Below are 21,282 nucleotides of genomic sequence, written 5' to 3'. Positions count from 1 at the left end.
CTTGTTACCTGTATAAAAGACACCTGTTCACACACTCAATCAATCACACTCCAACCTGTCCACCATAGCCAAGACCAAAGAGCTGTCTAAGGACACCAGGGACAAAGCTGTAGACCTGCACAAGGCTGGGATGGACTACAGGACAATAGGTCAATGACCTGTTGTGTGTGTATGTATGTATATATACACTCAACAAAAATATAAACGCAACACTTTTGGTTTTGCTCCCATTTTGTATGAGATGAACTCAAAGATCTAAAACTTTTTCCACATACACAATATCACCATTTCCCTCAAATATTGTTCACAAACCAGTCTAAATCTGTGATAGTGAGCACTTCTCCTTTGCTGAGATAACCCATCCCACCTCACAGGTGTGCCATACCAAGATGCTGATTAGACACCATGATTAGTGCACAGGTGTGCCTTAGACTGCCCACAATAAAAGGCCACTCTGAAAGGTGCAGTTTTGTTTTATTGGGGGGGGGGGATACCAGTCAGTATCTGGTGTGACCACCATTTGCCTCATGCAGTGCAACACATCTCCTTCGCATAGAGTTGATCAGGTTGTCAATTGTGTCCTGTGGAATGTTGGTCCTCTTCAATGGCTGTGCGAAGTTGCTGGATATTGGCAGGAACTGGTACACGCTGTCGTATACGCCGGTCCAGAGCATCCCAAACATGCTCAATGGGTGACATGTCCAGTGAGTATGCCGGCCATGCAAGAACTGGGACATTTTCAGCTTCCAAGAATTGTGTACAGATCCTTGCAACATGGGGCCGTGCATTATCCTGCTGCAACATGAGGTGATGTTCTTGGATGTATGTCTTGGATCTCGTCGTGTGTCAAACCAGGAAGTGTCAAACCAGGAAGTGCTCAACATTTGACATTTCCTGTTTCACTGTGGACTGAAAATTTGGCACTTCCTGTTTGGGACTCCCTGTACCATGCCTGCGCGGTGCTTCGCTCGTATTATTAATATTTGATAATGGACAGGGTAAACAATATAACAGAAAAAACAGTTCAACTGTGTCGAGTTGATGTGTTGATCTGGCTCTCGGGCACCAGTTTTGTCAGATATGATGGTCTGGGATGACTTGAAATGGTGGGGCTATGTGACAGAAACCTTGTGTGAAGTTATGTGCAAATGATTGCGATGAATATATTCCATTATCTGTTTTATCTTAATGATGTTCTTCTATCCATTTTAAGAGCTTTTTCTTATTCCTTTGATCATATTCAACAACTCTTAATGACTTTGACTCTGATCCAACATTTAAAGGGCTGGTTGGTGTCGATACATTGTGCAAACCCTCTTGTCCGGGTGTATGCACAAGGCTCAACTTTCTGTCTTAGCCATCTTCTCTCGTTACTCACAAGGTAGGTGATGCTTCATGGTAGAGCCGACAAAACAGTCCAATAAAGTTTTAACAGGGTGATAAAACCTGGAACACTGGTGCAATCACATTTGACATTTCAAACGATTTCTTTATGAATGGGCTTTTGAACATTGACCCCATAAAAACATAATGTTTTGGTTAATTATTGAATTTACTTTTTCACTTATTCTTCCCTCCCAATGTGTTTTTGGTTCAACAGAGTGAGCATAAAGAGGAGTGCAAGAAGCCAATGCTGTCATTGTCTCTGTTGGCACCTGGATAGCAGACTGGGATCAACTGGAGAACAATCTTGAAATTGAATGATTTAATCTCCAAGAAGCTTTTTTCCAGTCTTCAACTTACAAGGGTTTTTTCCAACTCGATTCTTCAGTAACACTTACTGACAATGTCTGTTTTTAACTTGCCTCCTGCTTGCCTCCCCAATGCGACATTCTGCACAGGCACATCGTGCCTTGTTCCTTCCAGTGACTTCAATGAAATATTGAGCCTGAGCCTGAGCATCGTGCTCACCCTCCTGCTTGCAATGGTCATGTTTGCCATGGGCTGCACGGTGGATTCCACAAAACTGTGGGGTCACATCAAGAAACCCTGGGGTATCATCATCGGCTTCCTCTGCCAGTTTGGCATCATGCCTTTCACGGCCTTTGCATTGTCAATGGCCTTTAATGTGCTGCCTATACAGGCTGTTGTCATTATTATTATGGGCTGCTGTCCCGGAGGCTCCAACTCAAATATTATCTGCTACTGGCTGGATGGAGACATGGACCTAAGGTAGGAAACAACACCTATTATTAATATTATTGCAGTGTAACATATAAGAAGGGTGACAGCATTGAGAGCAATAAGGCAGTTATTCTTAATACAGCCCTATAGGGAACCGTAGTCTTGTTTGAACCCCTGCATGATATCGCGGGATTTGACCACTTCTGGGGACAGCCTGCACAAACACAGCATCACTTCTAATGGAAAAATGGTGTACTGTTTTGTTTTTGGCTGCAATCACCGAAGCAGTCACGAAAAGTGCTGTTTTTTTCAGTTCCCAGTAGAGAAGGGAAGATAAGGCAAATATTAGCGGTCGTGTCAGTAAGTTTTAGCCTACACACCTAGCCAGAGTAGCTGTGCTCTCTCCCCTGCACAACCACCATGTTTGAGCTCCGGGTCATAAACAAACCGCAACATATGTCTACTTTCCACCGCATCATCACGTCATCGTAAGTTTGCTTTTTTAACAGACACAAAAACAAGCTATGACAATACCATCCCTCCTCACCAGCACGCAGGACAACTACTACTCAGGTCTTAGTAATATCTAGATTTTGGATATAAATTATTCAGATATTCTAACTTGTGACTAGACCCAAATCCTCCCCAGAAATGATCAGAAAATCCTATTTCAGTGAAATCACCCCTTTCTGTAGCTCATTAAGCAGTGAGGCTAGAAGGCAGATTTCAGGCTTAAATTACTCCAAAAGGTCAGATTTCTGTTATATATTGTAGCCCTTGACCCAGATAAAATCATCAATTGCTGTGTGTTTGCCACATGTCAGTAAAATTGTTACATTTAAGTGATAAAATAAGTGAAAGGAGTTCAAAAGAGGGAGCACATTGCACCTATCCTGGCCTCCCTCCACTGGCTGCCTGTGCACTTTAGGGTTCATTTTAAGATTCATTTGTTTTTAAATCTTTAAATGGCCATGTTCCACTCTACCTTTCTGATCTTCTTCGCCCCTACACCCCTGCACAGTGCCTCTGATCAGCTGCTTCTTGAGGTACCGAGGTCAAAGCGAAAGCTCAGAGAGGACTGAGCATTTTCTGTTGCAGTTCCAAAAATTTGGAATGATCTACCTGTGCACATTAGGCAGGCCTCTTCACTGTCTGTTTTTAAAACCAATCTTAAAACCTAATTTTATTCACTGGCTTCAACATAGTATGAGACTTCACTCTGTTTTAGTTGTTTTTGTTTGTTCATTGCTGTTTTTATTGTTGTTGGGTTGCTGTGTTGTTTTTTATGACCCCCATGTACAGCACTTTGTTTTAGTTGGCTGTTCGAAAGTGCTCTATAAATAAAGTTGAGTTGAGTTGAATGTAAAGAATTTTAAGTGAATAACTGCCTTTTAGTTTATGGTGATGTAGTACAGATGTGAAATGGTTTTATAAAAAATAAAGGTTATGCAATACAACGTGTTCCTAAACACCGTGAAAACAAAGGAGCTGAGGAGGAATACATCTGTTCAGTCTCCTGTCTCCATCACTAACACCCCAGTTGAAGCCGTTAACAGCTTCTGGTTCCAGGGGAACCATATGTCTGACTCCCTCTACTGGTCCCTGCACATTAGTTTGGTCAGGAAAAAGGGCACAATAGATACTTTAATTTTGGGGGGGTATTTGAAGAAATATGGCATGTCCACTAAAACTTGAATTACAGACTCCGGTCAAATCAGACTCGTCCCAGAAATCGTCCCACCTCTGGTGCCGAGTGATTCTTAACCCACTGCACAAGAGCTAAATTCAGCTGAACACAACAATATGACACAATACTTCCACATCATAAATGCATCAATGTAACACAGCTGTGTATTGCAGGAAAAAAAATGCAGAACAGTGTGTACTTTAAGTTGTGTGCCCCTTTGGTAACCCACTCCAGGAAGCAAGGGAGGAGGCAGCAGGTCTTGATCTCATCTATGGTCACTATCAGTCCCTGAGAGAGAAGAAAAAAATATGTCAAGCCCACATTTTGTTCCATTAAGTGCTCAAAATCCTACTGTATGGGTAAAAGGTACAATTTTTTTCCTGTTATTTGATCAGTTAGTTGCCATGTTTTGATTTGATCAAGCCCACATAATAACTATATGTCTCCTCTTTGTGCTGGGTCGAGTTGAGTGTAGTCTGTGTAGAAAACAGTTTTGTCCATAAGTTACTGGACAGCGTCAACACATTTGTAACTTTGCCTCTGTATGCCACCAATGAAAGAATCAAGATGGGCTTGTAGATTAGAGTATAAGGTTTAATTCAAGAAGAATTAGGTCCGATATAGCCCCGTTGATGGCGATGCTTTTTTCCAAATTCTGTAGCATGAAGTGGATGGAATCAATCAATCAAGTTACTTCCCCAACCGAGGCAGACGCTGTTACATCTGGGTGGATTTACAGTGCATCCACAAAGTATTCATGACACTGCACTCTTTCCACATTTTGTCATGTTACAGCCCTATTCCAAATTCATTTTTTTTCCTCAAAATTCTACACACTATACCTCATAAGGAAAATGTGAAAAAAACGTTTTTATTTATTTATTTGTTTGTTTTTAGATTTTTGCACTTAAATATTGACAGCCTTCACCATAAAGCTCAAAATTGAGCTCAGGAGCATCCTGTTTTCCACGGATCATCCTTGAGATGTTTCTAGAGCTTAAGTGGAGTCCACCTGATGTTAATTCAGTTGAGTGGACTTGATTTGGAAAGGCATACACCTTTCGACACCGCTTTTTCACTAACGCGTAATTGAACGCGTGAATCTTTCCAGATCAGAAATAATTTTAAAGTTACTTCACCAAGACACTTTGTGTTACTATTATTTTTGTATTGTGGATCGACCACAGCATTAAAACTCCCGTGGGCAGGGAGAGGTCGGGGTTCGACTGAACTGCCAACTTTTCCTGCTTTCAGCGAGCTGCAAACTTTTCCATCTGCAGTTTTGTGCAGCAGCTCAGAGTTGAGAAAACAGGTGTCGTCTCTCAAAGCACGGTGACGGCAGCACAATCTGCACTGAGCTTTACAAAGTAATTTTTACACTTTTTTTCTTTAAAACTCTGAGCCGCTCTGTGTGTCCTTGCTAAAAACAGCTGCAGACCCCTGACACATGAATACTAATGCTTTTTTTCCACCCAAATGCACCTAAAGTCTCTTTCTGAGATGTTCTGAGATTTGCATAACTTCCACTTTTGTCAAAAGCTCATGTACACGCACACGCAAAGCTTCCTGCAGACACTGTTATTCAAAGTAACTGGCAACGCTGGTCTACAGTTGACAGTGCATGTGAGAGCACAAATCAAGCATGAAGTCAAAGGAATTGTCTATACACCTCTGAGACAGGATTGTCTTGAGGCACAAATCTGGGGAAGAGCACAATGGCCTCCATTAGTGTAAATGGAAGAAGGATCCACAAGGACTCTTCCAAGATCTGGCCACCTGTCTAAACAGAACGATCGGGGGAGAAGAGCCTTAGTCAAGGAGGTGACCAAGAACCCGATGGTCACTCTCTATCAGAACCCCAGTATTCCTCTGTGAAGAGAGGAGAACCTTCCAGAAGGACAACCATCTCTGCAGCAATCCACCAATGAGGTCTGTATGGTAGAGTGGAAACACGGAAGCCACTCCTTGGTAAAAAAAAAAAGCACATGGCAGCCCACCTGGAGTTTGTCAAAAGGCACCTGAAGGACTCTCAGACCATGAGAAACAAAATTCTCTGGTCTGAAGAGACAAAGATTGAACTCTGGTGTGAATGCCAGATGTCATGTTTGAAAGAAACCAGGCACCATCCCTATAGTGAAGCATGGTGGTGGCAGCATCATGCTGTGGGGAAATTTTTCAGCAGCAGAAACTGGGGGATTAGTCAGGATTGAGGGAAAGATGAATGCAGCAATGTACAGAAACATCCTGGATGAAAACCTGCTCCAGAGCGCTCTTGACCTCAGACTGGGGCGACGGTTCATCTTTCAGCAGGACAATGACCCTAAGCACACAGCCAAGATATCAAAGGAGTGGCTTTAGGACAACTCTGTGAATGTCCTTGAGTGGCCCAGCCAGAGCCCAGACCTGAATCTGATTGAACATCTCTGGAGAGATCTGAAAATGGCTGTGCACCGACGCTCTCCATCCAGCCTGATGGAGCTTGAGAGGTGCTGCAAAAAGGAATGGGCAAAACTGCCCAAAGATAGGTGCACCAAGCTGGTGGCATCATATTCAAGAAGACTTGAGGCTTTAATTGCTGCCAAATGTGTATCAACAAACTTTTGATCAACGGGTGTGAATACTTATGTACATGCAATTTCTTAGTTTAGTTATTTTTCATAAATTTGCAAAAAAAAAAAAAAAACAACAAAAAAACACCTTCCTTCATGTTGTCATTATGGGATGTTGTGAGTATGAATGAATGAATGAATGAAAACTGTTTATTTTGAACATTTGATACAACAACAAATACAAGATAGATCAGTGAAAACAACAACAAAAAAGTTCCTAATGTGTACCCAACATGTCCGAAAAGGGGTAGGGTGAAGCATCAGCTTATTTATCCCTACCCCTTCTTCCCAAGAACCAATAATACCCTTTGCCACATATACACATAGATTCCTACACACATAAACTGATATCAAGTTTATGTGTGTCAAGTAGAATTTTAAGGAAAAAATGAATTTCATCCATTTTGGAGTAAGGCTGTAACAACAAAATGTGGAAAAAGTGAAGCGCTGTGAATGCTGTCTGGATGCACTGTAGATCAAGACGATTAAATGTCTTGCCCAAGGACACAGCTAACATGAGCTGGAATCAAACCCATTTCTACATATTGGTAACTTGACTCCTTGTGCACTGAGCTACCTGTTCTACATTTAATTCAAGAGGACTAACAAAAATTACAGCCATTTGCATACATAGTGCCTCCATTTTTATTGCACATACTGTAAGTAAATGGACTGCATTTCAGTGGCACTTTTCCATCTGAAGCACAAAGCACTTTACAGTGATGCCTCACATTCACACAAACACTAATGTCATCATGCTGCCATATATGACGCGCAACTGCCCTGGTCTCAAGTCCAAAGCTTTAACCCCTAGACCAGTATTCAAGTCGTTCCAGACCACCAGGTGATGTCACTGATTAACATCACTTTGAGCAGATGGAATTAGTTAATCAGCAATAAGCAAACAAATGATCTTTAGATAAGTCATGAGATGGACACATGAACATTGAGCTGTGCATTGCTTTGTGTTGGGTCTGCACAGTGTCTGTGCAGAGGCGTGTTTGACCGTCACTGTTTCTTCCCCGACAGCATCAGTATGACAACCTGTTCCTCCATACTGGCTTTGGGCATGATGCCTCTCTGTCTGCTCATTTATACCTCCATTTGGACTGATGTCAGCACCATCCAGATCCCATATGACAGTATTGGTAAGAACATAATTCATGGTGGAAAAGTAGAATTATGAACCCTTGCTCAGCTTTGTCAACAGTAAAATTACCCTAAATGCATGAAATTTGGTGACTTTTCCTAAGGTTACCCAAAATACACAAATTTTACCATTGTTACATTGTGAGTGTGCAAATGCAATGGTGCATAAATGTCATGGGGACTAAGCATAAACTCCCAACTCTGTTGCCGGTGTGGGGGGCCAAGCATTAAATGCATATTCATCCAAAACATGTCCAAGGAGGACCTGATGCCCTCTACAGTGTAGGTTAGATGGGTTAAATGCCCAGGACAAATTTTGTTGTGTGTGCAATATAGGACATATTTCCACACCCACAATTAAATGTCATTTGTGTGTTTGCACAGGTATTACACTTGCGTCAATTCTTATCCCGATTAGTCTGGGAATGTACGTCAAACACAAGTGGCCCCACTTGGCAAAGAAAATCCTCAAGGTAGGAATATTCTGTTGCACCTCACTCAAATGAATATTGTAAAGTTCACTCTGGTAGGTGGTGCTGTAATATTCACAGTTCATGTGGCCTTCACCTATAAAGATAAACTAAAAACCCATATGATTTCCTTTATGCAGATAGGAGCCATATTTGGCATTGCTCTCATCATCATCGTATCTGTTGTTGGTGGAATCCTTTACCAGTCCTCCTGGATTATCTCGCCCTCTTTATGGATCATCGGCACAGTCTACCCTTTCATTGGCTTCGGTCTTGGCTTTGCCTTGGCTTGCTTTGTGGGTCAACCTTGGTACAGGTAGGAAGGACTGTCTGTACTGTGTGTGGGTTTAACTCTGTAATGTCAAGCCCTCACTGCCATTGTATATATATATATAACTTTTTTATGATTAAACTTTAAAGCCAAATTGAATTTTGAAAACCACAGAAAGGGTTAGGTGTTAAATTGTTCCTAGATTACATGCAGTGCCCTTCAAAAGTATTGGGTCTCTTTGTACTTCACACATTTTAATTTGTTTATGCCATTTCAAATACACAAAGTAAATCAGGCTTCCTAATATAAAAATTTCTAAAATTATCATCCTTAAACTCAAACTGAAAGTAAATCTCTACAACTTGATAAAAAATAATTAAAAATATAAAAGCCAAGATGATGGGTTGCCTAAGTAATGGGCCACTTTGATACTAGAAGCACTCAGAGAGTGCAAACCTCCGCCAAGGCCATGGGGTCACTGACGCCATAACATCTACACGCCATGGAATCATTGAACCTAAAAAAGTCTAACAATGATGTTTGCTCAGTATTAAAAAAAAGTTTCATCTGCTGTGACTGGATAGCATGTATCCTTAGCGCTTGCCATCACAGTTTATTGCAACTTGCACCTTTCCCAGAAGCTACTGTCATCTGAGCACTGATATTGAAATTGCATGTGCTTATAGACAAAAACAAATAAGAGACAAAATTCAATTTATTATTCAACTAAACTGCAAATATATGAATTTTTTAACATTTATGAAACACTTCTCTAAACAAGGCCATAGGGTCACTGAGCCTAAAGAGATTCCCTCCTTGGCACAGTGATCTATTTCTTTTTGTCTCTTTCTATAAAATTGTATATAATAATCATTAGATTATTAATATATAAACAAAAATAAATTTAAGAAATATTACAATTTGAAAACAAATGCACCCGAATGTGATGACAGCTGCAACTGCTTAATGCTAACTTTTAACATTGAAAATGCCATAGACATGCTAACGCATTAGCATCGGGATCCAGATCGTGATCCGGATCACCACTAAAATTTAATCACTTGTTCCTCTTGTCATTTCCAACCACTCCACAAAATTTCTATAAACAAAAATAAATTTAAGAAATATTACAATTTGAAAACAAATGCACCAGAACATGATGACAGCTGCAACTACTTAATGCTAACTTCTAACACTGAAAATGCCATAGACATGCTAACGCGTTAGCATCGGGATCCAGATCGTGATCCGGATCACCACTAAAATTTAATCACTTGTTCCTCTTGTCATTTCCAACCAGTCCACAAAATTTAATCAAAATCCGTTCAAAACTTTTTGAGTTATCCTGCTGACAGACAGACAAACAAACAAACAAACGTGACCGAAAACATAACCTCCTTGGCAGGGGTAATAACACCTGTAAATAATCTTTCTTCAAACAAGTCAGGGGATGGATACATGAACATTTCCAAGTCACCAAGTGTGTCTTGGACTTTATTTACATCAATTATGAAAACATACAAATGGTATGGCACTCTGTGCTAAATCTGTGTGGAGTAGACAGTTCTCAAAATCTGAGTAACTGTGCAAGAAGGAGAAGAGTGAGGAAAGCCACCAAGACAGCCAGAAGAAGTTATAGGCTTCTGTAGCTGTGATTGGAGAAATTGTACATAGTAGATATTTTGCATTTTGTGTCCCCAGATATACAGCTTCATGATGAAGTGGTATACGAGGTCTATTAGATAAGAAACCGACACTTTTATTTTTTTTTAACTATATGGATTTGAATGACGTGCGATTACACCAATCATGCTTGAACCCTCGTGCGCATGCATGAGTTTTTTCACGCGTGTCGATGATGTCATTTCCCTGTGGGCAGGCCTTGAGTGAGATGTGGTCCCGCCCTCTCGGCTGAATTCCTTTGTTTCACACGCTGCTCGAGACGGCGCGCGTTGCTTTATCAATTTTTTTTCTGGACCTGTGAGGAATATCCGAGTGGACACTATTCGAGAAATTAAGCTGGTTTTCTGTGAAAAGTTTAACGGCTGATGAGAGATTATGGGGTGTTTCTGTCGGTGTAAGGACTTCCCACAGAGCAGGACGTCGCGCAGCACTTCCAGGCGCCGTCGTCGGCCTGTTTCGACCTGAAAACATCCTAATTTAAGGCTTAATTCACCCAGGACGTCGTGAGAGAACAGAGAAGATTCAGAAGAGGCCGGCATGAGGACTTTATGCGGACATTCCACTGTTTAAGGACATTTTATAATGAAAGACGTGCGCGCAAATTCGCCAAGTCGTTTCCGTTTACGACTCGGTGAATCTGTGTGTGCAGCGACAGGAAAAACACCTCCGTGTTGAAAACCATTTGTAAAATTCAGGCGGCTTTTGATGGCTTTCAACAAGTGAGTAACTGAGAAATTGTTTAAGAGCTTGGGCATGTTCCAACTTGTCCGTTAATGTTTCCAACAGAGGTGTTTTTCCTGTCACGACCCCCCGCGGTCGGGTCCGGCCCGACATGCGACTCTGCCCGCACGTTTCTTCATTACAAAATGACCTTTAACAGTGGAATGTCCGAATAAACTCCTCATGCCGACTTCTTCTGAAAGTTCTCTGTTCTCTGACGACGTACTGGGTCAACAGAGCCTGAAATGTTGAAGTTTTCAACTTGAAACGGCAAGACGCTGCCGCCTCGAAGCGCAGATCGCCGTCAGGCGCCGTGGGCCGTCCTTACGGTGACACTTACACACCAAAATCTCTCATCAGCCGTTAAAATTTTTACCAAAAACCAGCTGAATTTATCGAATGGTGTCCACTCAGTTGTGCCTTACAGTTTCTGAAAAATTTTTATCAAACAAAGCAGCAGTCTCTGAGCCATTCCTAAACAATGAAAAAAATGACGAGAGGGTGGACGACTCCTCACTCAAAGACTGCCCACAGGTGAATGACGTAACCGACAGGCGTGAAAAAACTCTCGCATGCCCATGAGGGTTCAAGTATGTCTGATGTAATCACACGTGATTCAAATCCATATGGTTTTTGAAAAAAATAATAAGGTCGGATACTTTTCTAACAGACCTCGTAGAGGAGAATTTTCTTAAAAAGATAACCTGAAAGTTCAACTACAATTTGTCAAAAGGTACATCTGAGAAGCAAGCCTAGATTTGATGTTTTGGTGAAAGAAAGGCTTTGTGGTTGTGAGATAAAAAAAAAAAAAAAAAACATTTTTGAGACCATGGGTTTTTTTTTTACCTTGACCAGACTATCTAAAATCTAATCACCTCCAGACATCTATCCAAGTAATATTGCCACAGGGTGATTTTTTTTTTTACTTTATTTTATCTTCCACCATTATATGCAGGTGTCGAACTATCGCACTGGAGACGGGTATGCAGAACGCCCAGTTAGCCAGCACGATGGTCCAGCTGTCATTCAGCTCTGCTGAGTTGGAGGTCATGTTTGCATTCCCACTCATCTACAGCATTTTCCAGCTGGTCATGGCACTCTTGTGTATAGGATGTGAGTGTTTACATATGTGCACATACAAGCTGTTGCTTTGAACATTGCAGATATTTGTTTTGAACCAGCTGGTGATGCAATAAGGTCACATCAAACTCCACATGTAATATCTTCCTTTTGCAGAAAACATTTTATTATTATAATTTGATGCATATTTGCCCAAGTCGTCAACATCATGTTTCTCCCCGCACGTGGTCGCTTAATGAGCTATTGCTCACATGGAAGTGGGTGCTGATGGGTTGAGCTCACTGACAAGCACACAACTGGCACCAAAGGTGCACATTGATGTGCCTAATTTTCCACTGTCCATCCAACATGCACTAACCATCCACCAGGTGGCACACACATCTATGAAAAATTACATATGCAGCCTCTTTTAATTTGGTCACTTACAAGATGATACCATTTATTGTTTTTGTTTACTGATCTACCCACTCACATTTTGTTGTCCAAGCCCTACACTTCTATCGGCCCAGACAATTTTAACACCTTTAGGGAGGTTTCCCATTGCAGATTTTTGATTGTGTGTACTAATTGTGTAAGAATTGAGGTGTGAAAACAGGCATAATCTGTGGTAGGGTTAGGATTGTAGAACATTGTGAACAATCGGGGAAAGTTTTAAACATGTTTAAAAAGATTTGTGACCTTGGTTTAACCCTAATCAGTACTGTTCCCTATTCAGCTGACATTTTATGTAATTGTCACCGATATAATTGATATATTGATACACCGATATATATTAAATATTGTGGGCTCCATGATAACTTTTCTTATGGGGTCTGTTTGAAGCCCAGTTTAATATAATTGTATCTGGCCAGACTCTGTTGCAAAACCTTTGAGCTTTGTGACAATTTTTCTACACTACTACACTGTTAGAGCAGTTTTCATTCAGAATGTATCTGAGCAATTGCACTGAGTAGGGGTAGGTATTGAATTTTGTACTGAAAAGTTGTAAAAGACAAAAAAAATTCTCAGTCGTTTGAACCGAAATGTGATTTATTAGCCAGATACTCAATAGTCATGTCTTAAAATAGTTGCATAGTGACCCTATCCAGTTGTATTACACATACCTGTAAAATGGCCTTCAAAAAAGTTAACAGTATTGAAGAATAATAATAAAAAAGTTCTGGTGGCATCCACTTTGACCCCAGATGTACAGATTCAGAATTTTCACATTTACTGACGAGTGTTAAATTGTGATGCATAAAATGTAAATAATTTGATTTGACTGTTGTAGTCCGAGGGAAGGTACACATATAAAAGTAGGTGGACAAGCAGATACAATGTGCAGATACATTCTCTGAGCAGAAGCTTTTTTCTGGTTCTCCTGATGTACAGTAACCACTTGGCCACCACCCCTGCTTGCCAGTCACACTGAACTTCTTACATCAGTAAGATGACAAACTCCTGCAGGAAATAACGTTATCTCCAGTGACCAATCAATAAAATTTAATCTTAAATTTTTTTAAACAAATTTCATTGATTTGTTGGGTTACACAAACCACAAAAATAAGTTATTACTTTGGATAAATCGTTCCAATTTTGACAGCAGAAACTCCAAAATTCTATGTACACAAATCCCGATATGATCGCATGGTTTGATCAGGAGGACAGCTGGTTGTTTTCATTTCCAAATACAGTATCAGAACACAAGAGACACGATTTAGTGGATATCTCCTCATGTGTTTGACAAAGTGATCAAGCTAACACTAAATCAGCTGAAATCCATCATATAAATTACCACAAGGGGATGCTCAGTACATGAACATGACACAAAAAAAAAAAAAAAATCAACAATGAAATTTATTAAAAGTATTTTTCTAAATTATTTTATTGATTAAGCTGAATATTATTCTGGCTCACAATTGAATCAACACTTATTTCAGTTAAAAAAAAAACCTAGAGGTTGTTGAGTAAGGCGAATCCTGTTAAGTGCATTAAGTAAACAAATTCATATATAAAATGTGCAATATAGACTATATAAATATACAAATTAACATTAAAAATTTTTTTTAAGCTAACGCTCAAGTTGGCAATGCATATTTGTGAGGCTCGAGTGTAACTGGTACAGGTGATTAAAAATTAACCACATAAGATTTTCTACATATATATTCTTATATATTATGAATTCGTTTTTAACCTTTTATGACTTTTGGATGTTTTTGAGTCATATTTCCAAAAACCACATGACCAAAATTAAAGGCTTATTCCTTCACATTAAATGCAGGATATTATTTCAGATGTATTATTCGAAATGGCTTTCTGGGGAACACAATGAGCCACGTCCTTGAATGAATTTTTGTTATGTTGCTAAATATGTCAGTTTAATCTGCAGAAAGATTCAGAGTTATTGAACAAACGGCAAACATGTACTAACACATGGGCAACCTGTGTTGGTAATTTAATTTAATTAGCTTATAATGTGCCAAATCACAGCAAAAGCTGTCTCAAGGCACCTTACATAAAACAATTCAACATAAAATCTAATAAATAATTAAAAATGAATTAAAAAAATCAAATACATAAACAAAAACAGAAGTAAAAGAATAAAACAGATAAAAAAAAAAAAATAAAAACTGTTCATAAGAAAGAGAATAAAAATAGGTTTTCAGTCTTGACTTAAAAATGTCCATGGACTCCGACTGCCTCGCAGGTCGCAGGAAGACTATTCCACAGGGTGGGTGCATGATACAAAAAGGCTCTTTGACCTGCTGACTTCTTCTTCACCCTGGGAACACAGAGAAGTCCCGCATCCTGTGACCGCAAAGCCTGGGCCGGCACGTAGAGTTCCACCAGATCAGCCAGATAAGATGGCGCCAGTCCATGAACAACCTTATAAGTCAATAGCAAAACCTTAAAATCTGCTCTCACAGAGACAGGGAGCCAGTGCAAAGATGCCAAAATGGGTGTGATATGTTCAGACCTTCTGCTACGTGTCAGAAGTCTGGCGGCAGCATTCTGAACCAGCTGAAGACCCCTGATGCTGGACTGCGGTAACCCTGAAAACAGATAGATTGGTACACAAAATTAAATAGATTGGTACACAAGTAAGTTGCCCATAATGGCAAGGGGTGCAACTGTAAGTTGATTTTTGTCTGTGAGCCCATCTTATTTTCACTAAAAGTTAATTTATGAAATGAATAATGCACATTTGAGCAGCTTTTGTTGCCTTCTAGTGGGTGTTGTGAGCATTCCAGGGCTTCTGGTACATTTGTTACTTGAAATTCAAAATTCAGTTAAAAAAAAAGAGAAAAAAGTATTTATAAATCTCACAAATGCATGATTTTTTAAAAAATTAATTATTTTTATTTTTTTTAATTTTTATTAGTTTTATTTATTTTTTTTTAAATTAAAAATTATTTAATTTTTATTATTTATTTATTTTTTTATTTGCATGCAGAGCTTTGACATCCCGGCATTAATGTATACAAATTTCAATTTTGAAAGTTTTATGGTTAAGTTTTAAGATAAAAAAAATTGCCAGAGGGACAGAATTTCTCCTGACAAGTACAATTTACAGTTGTGAAAAATAGACAAGGGTGCAGACTTTGTCAAAAAATAAAATAAAATAAAACACATAAAAACAAGTGCAAATTTACACTATTCTCCAGAGACTGTGTGAAACATAAATTAAGAAAAGAAGAATATGTCATTTTTTCTGTCATCTGTCAGATCCCGTTATTATTTTTTAGATAGACGCGGCACACGCTCACCCTCCGATGAGTGTGTTTGTGTACTAAAAACCAGCTCTCCGTCTCTGGGGTCCGACCTTCGTGTCTCCACAGGTATTACCCGGCAGGGCTGCACAAAGGCTGTTCAAGCTGGTGGCGAGGAGATTCGTCTAGCCGCTCACTGCCTCCATCCGGACGTCCACCCCGCTGACGCTGATCTCGCACCCCGGTTGATTAGCCTCCTCTGGACCCAGGATACGAGCCGGCCACGCCCGTTAACGGCAGCTCTCCTCTTATGGATCAGGGCTCTTGGAATGTTGCTAGATTTTGAATTTAGTGACTCGTACAGCGAGTCCCCAGGATGCGTTAATTTCATTAAAAACCAGACTAACCTTTTAGAGCACTCTTTGATGTTGTACACCCAATAATCTTTAACTTTTACACCTTAGGAAGCATCAATAAATCCAATGTCCAAGCCTTAACACTTTAACTGCATGCTTGGAAATTTATTGCAGGTTTTGCAAGTGCCGACAACATAATCAAAATAGGTTATATGATGATAATTTCACAACAGAAATTCAAATATAATCAGAATAATGATTGGCAGAGATTTTTGTTTTTGATTCAATAATGCTGTCTGATCTCACTCTGACTGGACTGGATTAACTTCTTAACAATTTTTCTAGGAGTGAGGGAAGGAGGTTTTTGATGTTAAAGTCCCCAGCTCGATGAACTTGATTTCCTCTTCATCAGCTATTAGTTGTTAGCTGACCACGATCCTTGTGTGATGTTGTAATCCTTCAGGAAATTAATCCACATAAGAGTTTATTCCTTCTTCAATCAACCAAAGGTTGATCTAATCCATTCTGGTATGATGTGATGTTCCTTGAGAGAGAAAACGTTGAAACTTCCCCACTCAGACTTAAGGCCAGTGATTATTCTCCAATGCTCTGCTACTCCGTGACTGGACGGCCTGAGTGGGAGTTGAAAACTCTCTCAAATGATCTCTTATGTCTCCAATCTTCTCACTCCACGATTCCAATTGCTGCTCACAAGATGGTCAAGTCTTGTAATCTCCTCGTAGCAGGGGAGAAGTGACAACAGCACCTCTCCCTGGAAGAATAACCCCGTTTCCTGGTGTTTTACAGTATATATATGTGCTGACTCTTTGCTGTTCAGATGATCTTGGTTACCATGGGGACGATGGGGACTCAAAACCTCCTCCCTTCTCCTTCCCTTACTGGAAGCCATCTGCAGCCCTTTGCCAGTAACTTATTTCTCAAGTTCCTCTTTTCTGTTAACACTTCAACTTTTCTGAGAATTCGTTTTTCTAAATCATGTCTTTAGAATCACATCAATCATATTCAATCATTTCATTACAACTCTCTTTCACATAAAAACAATTCACATGATCATATACAACATTTTCATTCCTTATTAGTCATTTCATATTTTATCACATCTTAATCATTTGATCAGTTGTTTATCATCATCTTCTCTTGCTCTGCTTGCGACATCACTTAACTTCCTCTTTCTCTCTAACTGCACTCTATGAAAAACAACTTCTTCACTTCCTCTTTCTTCTGACTGCAATGAAAAACAACTTCTTCACTTCCTCTTTCTTCTGACTGCAATGAAAAACAACTTCTTCAATCATTCATTTCACTTATTTGTAACACTTTTTCTAATCAACTCTTACTTTTATTACATTAATAATTCATTTAATCATACTTGTTATGTTGGAATCATTCTTAGATATTACTTTTAACACATTAATACTTCATTTGATCATACTTTGTCATTTTAGAATCATCTTAGACATATTCCATCGTCTTCACCACTGAGTTCATTCCATGGGCCTCCCCATTTGTAATGGAAAAGTCCAGTATGACCTCACTTACTCCAGGAAAGTACTAAACACTGTTCAGTTTAATCCAACAACGTGTATTAATCCCATGGCACGTATTATATTCCAAGATGAAAACAAGCTGAAAGCAAGCTTAAAGTCATCTTTCTTGACACATCATTGTCATTTTTTTTTCATTTCATCATTCTACACAGCTTCATGAGACACATTATTTGATTCATAGTTTATGCATGGAAAAAAGGCACCTGTTGCCATGGCTGAACAAAAGCTGATAGGATCACCAATTCATCAACCAAATCCTCTCTTAATGCACCATAAAAATACAGTAAAGGGCTTCAAAATTTAAAGCCCTCCCATGAGTAGTGATGGCCAAATGAAGTCTCATGAAGAATTTTATGATTTATTCTGAATCCACTAGATGGCAGTATTGTTTTAAGAGTTCAAAGCACACTGTGTACAGTGTACTTTAAACCCTTTTTTGAAAGGAGACAATCTAGTGGGCTCAGGTGGCCATCACTACACAGAAGTAAGAAGTTATGTTTTGGCTACTTTCACTGGATTTATACCAGGATCACAGTGTTGTAAATTCATTTCAGTTCAGTTTATTAATACAACATAAGTCATTCCAAGGCACGAGAAATGATTAAAATTTTCAACTTTACCCACGCACTGAGAAAGCACATTGGTAAGAGTCGTAAAGAAAAAGTCCCTCTGGCAATTTGGTGGTGTTGTTGGTGGTGTGTGTGTGTTAATTAAAAGAAACCTCAAGCAGGCCAGACTCGTTGTGTGACCATCTGGTTTGGCCAAAATAAAAAAAAAGATATTAGACTCATTTTGGTCTGATAAATGAACGGTTTCCTTAAATACCCACTGCCATTTTATCAAACTTTGTCATTAAATAATCACATTCATAAGAGTTTTTAAAATCGATCAATTAAAAAAAAAACTAGTTGTTATAGTTGCAGGCATAGTTGGACAGGTAGACCAGAAAGAGAAGACATCATTTTTTTTTTACATGGAGGTTGTTAAAGATAGCATCATAATTTGTTTAGGGTCAACAAAAATGTTTCAAGATGAACCTTGTGGAAATTCAGATCCACTTCTATCATAACAATGTCATTCTGCAATGATTCAAGTGGTGTACAAATGACCCAGAAAAGAATACAAACTCTATAGGAAAGAATGTTGGTGAAATTATGTCAGTATATCAGATTGTGTTAAAATTTTAAAAGGAAAAAAAGGACAGAAAATAGTTTTCACACTTGTGTCCAGACCCTGAAGTCATGTTTCTCCTTTAAGTGAAACATGGAAATAAAAATGTTTGTTGCTGATTTAAATGTTGCATGTCATGAAAACTCACTTGCGCTGATGATGCCATGCTTTCTGCTTTGCAGTCTACCAGGCATACAAACGTGCACAAAGTCAAGGTTCATCGGAGGCCAATGGACAGTCTGGCGATGTGGAGCCAGGAAAAGTAAAGGAACGTGTTATGGAGAATGGAGGCTTTCAGTTTGATGAGAATTTCAACACCGAGGGAACGTATAAGAGCTTGGATAAGAATATCCAGATGTGAGGCAACAGCGCTGCAAAAATACTGACTTTGTAATGGTACAATGGTAAATGGACTGCATTTATATAACGCTTTTCCATCTGCATCAGACACTCAAAGCGCTTTACAATTATGCCTCTCATTCACCCATTCACACAGACACATTCACACACACTGATGTTAGGGTGCTGCCATGCAAAGCACACACACTGGAAGCCACTCAGTGGTTAAGAACCTTGCCCAAAGGCCCTTAGTGATTTTCCCGGTCTGGCCAAGGATCCTCTGGTCTGAAGCCCAACGCTTAACCACTAGACCATCACCTCTCATCACATTGTACTTAAGTGTTCACATGCAGGGACTTATCATTGAAGATCAATGGAGAAACACTGAACTCTGCAGGCTGGAGGTGTGTATTACAGGCCCTTCTCTCCTTGCAACTTGGTAACACCTCCTTTACGACATAAATGTACTTGCTTTTTAATCACGCCTTCGTGGAGACAACCAGCTGTGATGGAAATGCAATTGTACACATATCAATCAATCAATCAATCAATTTTTTTTATATAGCGCCAAATCACAACAAACAGTTGCCCCAAGGCGCTTTATATTGTAAGGCAAGGCCATACAATAATTATGTAAAACCCCAACGGTCAAAACGACCCCCTGTGAGCAAGCACTTGGCTACAGTGGGAAGGAAAAACTCCCTTTTAACAGGAAGAAACCTCCAGCAGAACCAGGCTCAGGGAGGGGCAGTCTTCTGCTGGGACTGGTTGGGGCTGAGGGAGAGAACCAGGAAAAAGACATGCTGTGGAGGGGAGCAGAGATCGATCACTAATGATTAAATGCAGAGTGGTGCATACAGAGCAAAAAGAGAAAGAAACAGTGCATCATGGGAACCCCCCAGCAGTCTACGTCTATAGCAGCATAACTAAGGGATGGTTCAGGGTCACCTGATCCAGCCCTAACTATAAGCTTTAGCAAAAAGGAAAGTTTTAAGCCTAATCTTAAAAGTAGAGAGGGTGTCTGTCTCCCTGATCTGAATTGGGAGCTGGTTCCACAGGAGAGGAGCCTGAAAGCTGAAGGCTCTGCCTCCCATTCTACTCTTACAAACCCTAGGAACTACAAGTAAGCCTGCAGTCTGAGAGCGAAGCGCTCTATTGGGGTGATATGGTACTACGAGGTCCCTAAGATAAGATGGGACCTGATTATTCAAAACCTTATAAGTAAGAAGAATAATTTTAAATTCTATTCTAGAATTAACAGGAAGCCAATGAAGAGAGGCCAATATGGGTGAGATATGCTCTCTCCTTCTAGTCCCCGTCAGTACTCTAGCTGCAGCATTTTGAATTAACTGAAGGCTTTTTAGGGAACTTTTAGGACAACCTGATAATAATGAATTACAATAGTCCAGCCTAGAGGAAATAAATGCATGAATTAGTTTTTCAGCATCACTCTGAGACAAGACCTTTCTGATTTTAGAGATATTGCGTAAATGCAAAAAAGCAGTCCTACATATTTGTTTAATATGCGCTTTGAATGACATATCCTGATCAAAAATGACTCCAAGATTTCTCACAGTATTACTAGAGGTCAGGGTAATGCCATCCAGAGTAAGGATCTGGTTAGACACCATGTTTCTAAGATTTGTGGGGCCAAGTACAATAACTTCAGTTTTATCTGAGTTTAAAAGCAGGAAATTAGAGGTCATCCATGTCTTTATGTCTGTAAGACAATCCTGCAGTTGGCTAAGTTACTGGAAGCTCCCAGCAGAAGACACAACGCGATACTCAGGCCATACTTCCAGATTTGTTTCCATGTCAAGTTATAAATTTTAGTGATCTCTTGCCAGCTGTTCTGATAAGCATATTTGTCGCTGTGCAACAGCAGTGATGCATCATGTTAGCAGCAGTTGCAAACACACTAAAAGCTATTACCATAGGATAATTTGTAATTTTGTTTGTTTGTTTGCTTGTTTGTTTGTTTTTGTAAAAGCAAAAACTCACTTGATTTTGAAAAGAAGATCTCATAAGCTTAAAAAAATAGGGTGCCATTTTTTCTTCACATTCTGAGGATCCAAAATCCAAGATGGCATCCAAAATGGCCTCCTTTAGCAATAATGCAATACCTTTGCTAATACACAAGATATAATTACAAAATGTCTAAATATAGGTTTTCTGACACAAGGGAACCAATGGAATCATCAAATTATGTAATTCCATTATGTAATTAACAGGATATAAAAGGGGTTGAGTTTTTCTTCTAAGGTCTAAGGTTTGAAAAACATTCTGGACTCACACACCATTCCAACTCATTATAGAAACTTTGCATAATTTTTTACCAACCTTGAAAAATGACAGCTACCTTTTTTA

The 21,282-nt window shown here is 39.5% G+C and overlaps 1 protein-coding gene across 1 annotated transcript; it reads left to right on the top strand.

Moving 5' to 3' along the window:
• The first annotated feature begins 1,119 nt into the window (after positions 1-1,119).
• On the top strand, positions 1,120-18,973 carry slc10a2 (solute carrier family 10 member 2). Its single transcript, XM_034187187.1, has 6 exons — positions 1,120-2,172; positions 7,450-7,568; positions 7,954-8,042; positions 8,180-8,355; positions 11,669-11,820; positions 18,755-18,973. The coding sequence occupies exons 1-6, from the start codon at positions 1,787-1,789 to the stop codon at positions 18,877-18,879; spliced, it is 1,047 nt and encodes a 348-aa protein (XP_034043078.1). The 5' UTR covers positions 1,120-1,786; the 3' UTR covers positions 18,880-18,973.
• Positions 18,974-21,282: the final 2,309 nt, after the last annotated feature.

The sequence above is a fragment of the Thalassophryne amazonica genome, chromosome 14 (assembly GCF_902500255.1).
Source record: "Thalassophryne amazonica chromosome 14, fThaAma1.1, whole genome shotgun sequence".
Taxonomy (NCBI): Eukaryota; Metazoa; Chordata; class Actinopteri; order Batrachoidiformes; family Batrachoididae; genus Thalassophryne; species Thalassophryne amazonica.
Note: the sequence above shows the minus strand (reverse complement) of the source record. Positions and strands in the feature narration are given on the sequence as shown.

Bases quoted from the DNA above. Each gene is read 5' to 3' on its own strand.
- slc10a2 (XM_034187187.1), top strand. From the start codon at position 1,787: ATGTCTGTTTTTAACTTGCCTCCTGCTTGCCTCCCCAATGCGACATTC. The intron at 2,173-7,449 runs GTAGGAAACAAC...CTTCCCCGACAG, and splicing joins GATGGAGACATGGACCTAAG to CATCAGTATGACAACCTGTT. The intron at 7,569-7,953 runs GTAAGAACATAA...GTGTTTGCACAG, and splicing joins GATCCCATATGACAGTATTG to GTATTACACTTGCGTCAATT.